The sequence below is a fragment of the Oncorhynchus masou genome, chromosome 15 (genome assembly GCF_036934945.1).
Source record: "Oncorhynchus masou masou isolate Uvic2021 chromosome 15, UVic_Omas_1.1, whole genome shotgun sequence".
NCBI classification, from domain to species: Eukaryota; Metazoa; Chordata; class Actinopteri; order Salmoniformes; family Salmonidae; genus Oncorhynchus; species Oncorhynchus masou.
This window is the reverse complement of record NC_088226.1, coordinates 75125037-75133289: the sequence shown is the minus strand read 5'-3', so window position 1 is coordinate 75133289 and position 8253 is coordinate 75125037. Positions and strand designations below refer to the sequence as shown.

At 42.4% G+C, this 8253-nt stretch overlaps 1 protein-coding gene across 1 annotated transcript in view; it reads left to right on the top strand.

Moving 5' to 3' along the window:
- The window catches only part of tbc1d2b (TBC1 domain family, member 2B), a 153879-nt gene that overhangs the window by 84366 nt on the left and 61260 nt on the right, over nucleotides 1-8253 (top strand). Inside the window, exon 5 of the mRNA XM_064990241.1 lies at nucleotides 842-1113. Within this exon, the coding sequence (XP_064846313.1) occupies nucleotides 842-1113 (272 nt within the window). The remainder of the gene's footprint in view (nucleotides 1-841; nucleotides 1114-8253) is intronic.

Sequence of the window (8253 nt, the reverse complement as noted above, 5' to 3'; positions counted from 1 at the left end):
TCTGAGAAAAAAATAAATAAATAGTTGGTCTACTAGTTTGAGCAAGCTCACATAATACGATTCACAAGTTAATTAGCCTACCTAAAATTCTGATCAGTCCAAAGTCTGCGGTGTGTGTGTCTAAGTGCCTGTGTGCTGGAGGTGAGAGGGTGGGGGGGGGGTTACCTGTGCCAGACAGGGAGAGACGGTGAACAGATTGCCAGTTGGATTCCAAGCAGCAGGCAACAGGAGTCACACCCGCTTTGGAGAATATTTTTTCAGGCGGCAGATTCCTCGTCGTAAATCCTCGTTGCAAGTCTCTGTCCACTGTTTTTACCAGTTGTGGTTAGAAAGGTATATCTCTTCAGTTTCGGTGAATGGTCCTTTGCGATGTCCAAATAAAGTTGTCCTGTGGCTGTTGTATTTTGTAAATTGCGATGAGGATATCTTTTGATGTAATCAAAGCAACAATATTGTTTCTTATTGAGGTAATTTAATTTGAGGTAAAGTGTCCTGGCTGCACATCAGTTCAAAGTAGAGATGAACCCAGGGGGTACTGTATTGTAATGACCTCTGGATATGTGGATTTCAAAGGCCTTGGGAATGAGAATCTTTGTTAGTCGGAATCCTTCCAGGTTATTTTTATCCAAAATCAGGTTGTAGGTTTGGAATTTTGATTCGTAGTGAAGGTTATGTTGTGGAGGGTAGTATCCTGTATGTCCTTGTGGAAAAATCCAAGTTTAACTAATTCTAAATCTATATTTTTTGTAAAAACATGCTGAAAAATGCAGGAAGACTGCAGTCACTGTATCTGAAGGCACTGTATCTATAGTAATCCCTCCCTCTGACCTCTCACCCCCAGACTCCAGTGGTTCTCCGTTCACATTTGACTTCGGGCGGAGCAGCAGTTCCTCATTGCGGCCCAAGCGGCCCACTCTGCGAGACATAATGGGTTCAGGGAGGTTAGGACGCAGCACAGAGAGCTCTTCCCCCTCCTCTCAGACCACGCCCCCAGTGGAGTGTAACGGCAGCAGGACCAATGAGCTGCAGCTCCGCCTCCAGAGCCAGGAACAGGAACTGACACGCCTCCACGAGGAGAACAACAACCTGACTGAGGAGTTAACCTCCCAGAAGGTAAGGTCACAGAGAAACACGCACACAGACGCGTGCACATTTTTTTTGTAAAAATCTGATTCTACTGCTTGTGTCAGTTAGCCAAGCTTTCTACCTGGCTACCCCTACCCCGGCCAACAGCTCTGCACACCCTGCAGAAACGTTCCCAAGCCCCTCCCCCCGCTTCCCTTCAGCCAACTCCAGACAGCTGATGTTCTGAAAGAGCTGCAACATTTGGATCCCTACAAATCAGCTGGGCTCGCCAATCTGGACCCTCTCTTTCTAAAATGATCTGCCGAAATTGTTGCAACGCCTATTACTAGCCTGTTCAACCTCTCTTTCGTATTGTCTGAGACCCTGAAAGATTGGAAAGCTGCCACGGTCATCCCCCTCTTCAAAGGGGGATACGACACCATTCTGTATACCTATGGCCCTTCTTTGGACACTGTGTTAACAAACTCCAAACGAGCTTCAATGCCATACAACTCTCCTTCTGTGGCCTCCAACTGCTATTAAATGCTAGTAAAACCAAATGCATGCTCTTCAACCGATTGCTGCCCGCACCCACCTGCCCGCCCCCTAGCATCACTACTCTGGACGGTTCTAACATATATGACTTATATGTGGACGACTACAAATACCTGGGTGTCTGGTTAGACTGTAAACTCTCCTTCCAGACTCACATTAAGCATCTCCAATCCAATATTAATCTAGAATCGGCTTCCTATTTCGCAACAAAGCATCCTTCACTCATGCTGCTGTTGTCTCTTTACTATCATTAACTGAAGACTGATTGTTTTTCTCAAAGATTCTCTGTAATTAGTTATTACGCTATTAGATTGATTAATCATGTATCCGTAATTACTAGGAAGTCGGGGCACCAAGGAAAAATATTCAGATTACAAAGATAAAATATCTGAAAAGTTATTTTAGGAAATTATATCTGATCAGTTAGTCTTCGAATTAATGAATTATTTACTTTACCTCACGTTAGTCTCTCATTGGTCATCTGCACAAACCCAGTCTTCACTATGAGTCATCCCATACATCAATTGTCTTAAATCATTTATTTATTACTAACTAAGTAATTCACAGAAATGCATAAACAAACAAACAAACAAGGTAAATGTGGTTACATGAAATGATAGGAGAATGTGCCCTAGTGGGCTGAACCGGCATGGCGGTTTGTTAGATAAAAGGGGAAGTGGGAGTCAGATGAGAAGTCACTACAGAGTTAATAATTCTAACAATTGAAATGCTAATCCTTTACACATGAACGCTCACTCATTCGGGAACAATTGCAATCAATATATATATTTACGCTCAGTGTGTCGTCTTGATCGCTGGTGAAAAGTTTTTCTTTTGTAGAATTGTCCGTCTCTCTCCCTCTCTCTCTGTTGTGGTTATAGTGGATTGTTCAGAGTGATATTCGTTATAGAATGATTGTTTCGGCGGTTGTCGGTCTTCACGTTCAATGATACTGAATTCCTAGCTGCAGACTAGTAATTGATATCAAAGACTTGTTCTTATTCTGTCAGTATCGATAGTCTAAGCGTTTAACCACGTATGGTTAAAAGAGTCAGCAATGGTCTACAACCTTTGTCCTCCTAATGGAGAAAAACATGGTCTGCAACCTTTAGCCATCTCGTAATTGAGGTAAGCTCGGTCTGCTGATAGAAAACCCGAGTGAGGGTTTTATTCGGAGGGCCGAAGAGGGCTGTCCCAGCAGGCCTGACCCTAACTGGGCTCAGGGGCGGTCCTCTTATTTAGTTCAAATCCAATTCCCTTTTTGAGTTTTTCTTCATTAAACAGTCCAAAATCACATTGTAAAATTGTGTAAACAGTATCATACTCACTCATTCATCTTATACAGCAATTAGATGTAAGGGATTTCACCCCCGTAGTGGACAAAAATGAATGGCAAGTTATTGGCATAGGCCAAACCATGCACACATTGGCCAATACCACCCAAAGCGGCGTTGATTCATGCAAAGTTTACTTCTATTGCCATATGGGTATTGCCAGTTGTAACACTTCAAAAATCCAACAGGTGGCGATTGCACTCCACCATGGTTTTTCATATTGGTATTGGACTCCAAGTCAACATCCAAAAGCCAAATTTTGAAAAAACGAATTTTTTGAAAAAAACGTATCACCCCTTAAAAAAGTGCTTTCTGGACCGTTTTCGAAATTCTTTCGCTTTTTTTTGACAATTACACATGTATAAGAACTGTATGAAAATACTTTTGTCCAATTTTATTAACATAATTTTTTAAATTTTTTTACTTGCGCATATTGCATATGTTTTGTCCATTTGCAATATGATTTCATAGGAAGTCAGAAGTCAAAAGTCAAAAATTCTTAAATTTCATAAACTTCACACACCCCTAAAAAAGTGCTTTCTGGACCGTTTTTCGAAATTTTTTCGCATTTTGTGTCAGTTACACACGTATAAGAACTGTATCAACATACTTTAGTCATATTTTATTATCATAATTTTTTTTATTTTTTTTACTTGCGCATATTGCATGTGTTTTGTCCATCTGCAATATGATTTCATAGGAAGTCAGAAGTCAAAAGTCAAAAATTATTAAATTTCATAAAAAACTTCACACACCCCTAAAAAAGTGCTTTCTGGACCGTTTTTCGAAAAAATTTCGAATTTTGTGTCAGTTACACAAGTATAAGAACTGTATCAACATACTTTAGTCATATTTTATTATCATAATGTTTTTTTTTTTTTTTTTTTGCTTGTGCATAAGGCATATGTTTTGTGGGGGCCAAATGTCATAAGAAATTTGACATGCTCAAAAATCCTTCAGAAATGCAAAATTGACTGGCCTGATGAACTCGGGATGGCCGGGCAGTGATTGTTGTTCCTTTCGATCACTCGTGGTGTTGATTTCATCATGTCCATTTGTTTATGTTTTCTCACTTTTGCAAAGTCACTGTGCATTTGCCATATGGTTAACTGGGCAGTCACCATCACCAATTTGTCATGCCATAAAAATCATGCAGGAATGCCAAATTGACTGGCCCGATGAACTCGGGATGGCTGGGCAGTGATTCTGGAACCTCTCCATCGCTCGTTTGGCTTGATTTCAGAATGTCGCTTTTGGTGATGGTACCTCACCGCTTAAACATATTGCTAATGGACAAGAGTCACCTGCAAGTCACCGTCCATCAGTCAATTTGATATCATTCAAAGCTAACTATTGGAGGCACTGTCAGTCTCTACGCACCCCAATGATACGTCCCTCCATCCATGTTGTGTATCTGTGTGATTTAGTTTTCCTTTGAATTTTTATGGGAAAAATGACTGATTTACAGTTCATGGGGGTTGCCTAATCATATATATGAAGTTTTGGAAAGATCTGATTTTTTTAACCCCTCCAAACAGCCCCTGAGACACCAATTATGGCACTTCCGGTTGGCACAGGAAGCTGTAACTCAACATACATCCTCATTGGGGTATTCCATTAGAGAATCCTGAGTTTTAAGTCTTTACCATGAAAACTGACTGATTTACACAGGGTTCAATGCACTATGTCCATCAAATTGCAGGCAGTGTATGGGTATACACTTTTAGGGCGATTTGAACCACTTCCGGTTGGTCCAGGAAGCTTAGAATCGACACAGGTAGACCTTATAGTGGTCTGATGGACTGGTACCAAAGACAGGTTCATACAACATTCATAACCCATATAGACTCCAGGTTGTATTTAGTGGAGCAGCCAATATATTCCTATGGGGAGAGAAGTCAATGAACACTGTTTTTATGTAAACACCTTCTTTTGACTGTGAAGGGTTAATGTCACACGGTCAAGGATAGGCTTGGACAGATCAGGAGGACCTTAGGAACAGTCCTGTGGTTGAATTGTCTTTCTAAACCTAACGGTTCCGCCGCTGTCACCCAAAATCAAATGACGTACTGGTGAAGGCTTCATATTGGGCCTATTTTTCTCATGGTCGCGCGCTCAGACCGAGCGAGCTACGGTCAGCGGGGCGCCTCGTTGGACTCGGCACAGTCTGGACTCTATGGTGATGCCATTGTTTGTGTTGATTTCAGAATGTCCATTTGGTCATGTTTTCTCACTTTTGCAAAGTCACTGTGCATTTGCCATATGGTTAACTGGGCAGTCACCATCACCAATTTGTCATGCCATAAAAATCATGCAGGAATGCCAAAATGACTGGCCCGATGACATAGGGATGGCTGGGCAGTGATTTTGGTACCTCTCCATCGCTCGTTTGGGTTGATTTCAGAATGTCGCTTTTGGTGATGGTAACTCACCGCTTAAACATACTGCAAATGTTCCTTACTTTTGCAAAGTCACAAAAAATTCTTGCAGGAATGCCAAATTGACTGGCCCGATGACCTCGGGATGGCTGGGCAGTGATACTGGTACCTCTCCATCGCTCGTTTGGGCTGATTTCAGAATGTCCATTTGGTGATTTTTCTCACTCTTTCAAAGTCACTGTGCATTTGCCATATGGTTAACTGGGCAGTCACCATCACCAATTTGTCATGCCATAAAAATCATGCAGGAATGCCAAATTGACTGGCCCGATGACCTCAGGATGGCTGGGCAGTGATTTTGGTACCTCTCCATCGCTCGTTTGGGTTGATTTCAGAATGTCGCTTTTGGTGATGGTACCTCACTGTTAAAACATATTGCAAATGTTCCTTACTTTTGCAAAGTCACTGAAAATTTTTGCAGGAATGCCAAATTGACTGGCCCGATGAAGTCGGGATGGCTTGGCAGTGATTCTGGTACCTCTCCATCACTCGTTAGGGTTGATCCCAGAATGTCCATTTGGTGATTTTTCTCACTCTTTCAAAGTCACTGTGCATTTGCCATATGGTTAACTGGGCAGTCACCATCACCAATTTGTCATGCTATAAAAATCATGCAGGAATGCCAAATTGACTGGCCCGATGACCTCGGGATGGCTGGGCAGTGATACTGGTACCTCTCCATGGCTCGTTTGGGTTGATTTCAGAATGTCGCTTTTGGTGATGGTACCTCACTGTTAAAACATATTGCAAATGTTCCTTACTTTTGCAAAGTCACTGAAAATTTTTGCAGGAATGGCAAATTGACTGGCCCGATGAAGTCGGGATGGCTTGGCAGTGATTCTGGTACCTCTCCATCACTCGTTAGGGTTGATTCCAGAATGTCCATTTGGTGATTTTTCTCACTCTTTCAAAGTCACTGTGCATTTGCCATATGGTTAACTGGGCAGTCACCATCACCAATTTGTCATGCTATAAAAATCATGCAGGAATGCCAAATTGACTGGCCCGATGACCTCGGGATGGCTGGGCAGTGATACTGGTACCTCTCCATGGCTCGTTTGGGTTGATTTCAGAATGTCGCTTTTGGTGATGGTACCTCACTGTTAAAACATATTGCAAATGTTCCTTACTTTTGCAAAGTCACTGAAAATTTTTGCAGGAATGCCAAATTGACTGGCCCGATGACCTCGGGATGTCTGGGCAGTGATACTGGTACCTCTCCATGGCTCGTTTGGGTTGATTTCAGAATGTCGCTTTTGGTGATGGTACCTCACTGTTAAAACATATTGCAAATGTTCCTTACTTTTGCAAAGTCACTGAAAATTTTTGCAGGAATGCCAAATTGACTGGCCCGATGACCTCAGGATGGCTGGGCAGTGATTTTGGTACCTCTCCATCGCTCGTTTGGGTTGATTTCAGAATGTCGCTTTTGGTGATGGTACCTCACTGTTAAAACATATTGCAAATGTTCCTTACTTTTGCAAAGTCACTGAAAATGTTTGCAGGAATGCCAAATTGACTGGCCCGATGAACTCGGGATGGCTTGGCAGTGATTCTGGTACCTCTCCATCACTCGTTAGGGTTGATTCCAGAATGTCCATTTGATGATTTTTCTCACTCTTTCAAAGTCACTGTGCATTTGCCATATGGTTAACTGGGCAGTCACCATTACCAATTTGTCATGCCATAAAAATCATGCAGGAATGCCAAATTGACTGGCCCGATGACCTCGGGATGTCTGGGCAGTGATACTGGTACCTCTCCATCGCTCGTTTGGGTTGATTTCAGAATGTCGCTTTTGGTGATGGTACCTCACCGCTTAAACATATTGCTAATGGACAAGAGTCACCTGCAAGTCACTGTCCATCAGTCAATTTGATATCATTCAAAGCTAACTATTGGAGGCACTGTCAGTCTCTACGCACCCCAATGATACGTCCCTCCATCCATGTTGTGTATCTGTGTGATTTAGTTTTCCTTTGAATTTTTATGGGAAAAATGACTGATTTACAGTTCATGGGGGTTGCCTAATCATATATATGAAGTTTTGGAAAGATCTGATTTTTTTAACCCCTCCAAACAGCCCATGAGACACCAATTATGGCACTTCCGGTTGGCACAGGAAGCTGTAACTCAACATACATCCTCATTGGGGTATTCCATTAGAGAATCCTGAGTTTTAAGTCTTTACCATTAAAACTGACTGATTTACACAGGGTTCAATGCACTATGTCCATCAAATTGCAGGCAGTGTATGGGTACACACTTTTAGGGCGATTTGGACCACTTCCGGTTGGTCCAGGAAGCTTAGAATCGACACAGGTAGACCTTATAGTGGTCTGATGGACTGGTACCAAAGACAGGTTCATACAACATTCATAACCCATATAGACTCCAGGTTGTATTTAGTGGAGCAGCCAATATATTCCTATGGGGAGAGAAGTCAATGAACACTGTTTTTATGTAAACACCTTCTTTTGACTGTGAAGGGTTAATGTCACACGGTCAAGGATAGGCTTGGACAGATCAGGAGGACCTTAGGAACAGTCCTGTGGTTGAATTGTCTTTCTAAACCTAACGGTTCCGCCGCTGTCACCCAAAATCAAATGACGTACTGGTGAAGGCTTCATATTGGGCCTATTTTTCTCATGGTCGCGCGCTCAGACCGAGCGAGCTACGGTCAAGCGGGGCACCTCGTTGGACTCGGCATAGTCTGGACACTATGGTGATGCCATTGTTTGTGTTGATTTCAGAATGTCCATTTGGTCATGTTTTCTCACTTTTGCAAAGTCACTGTGCATTTGCCATATGGTTAACTGGGCAGTCACCATCACCAATTTGTCATGCCATAAAAATCATGT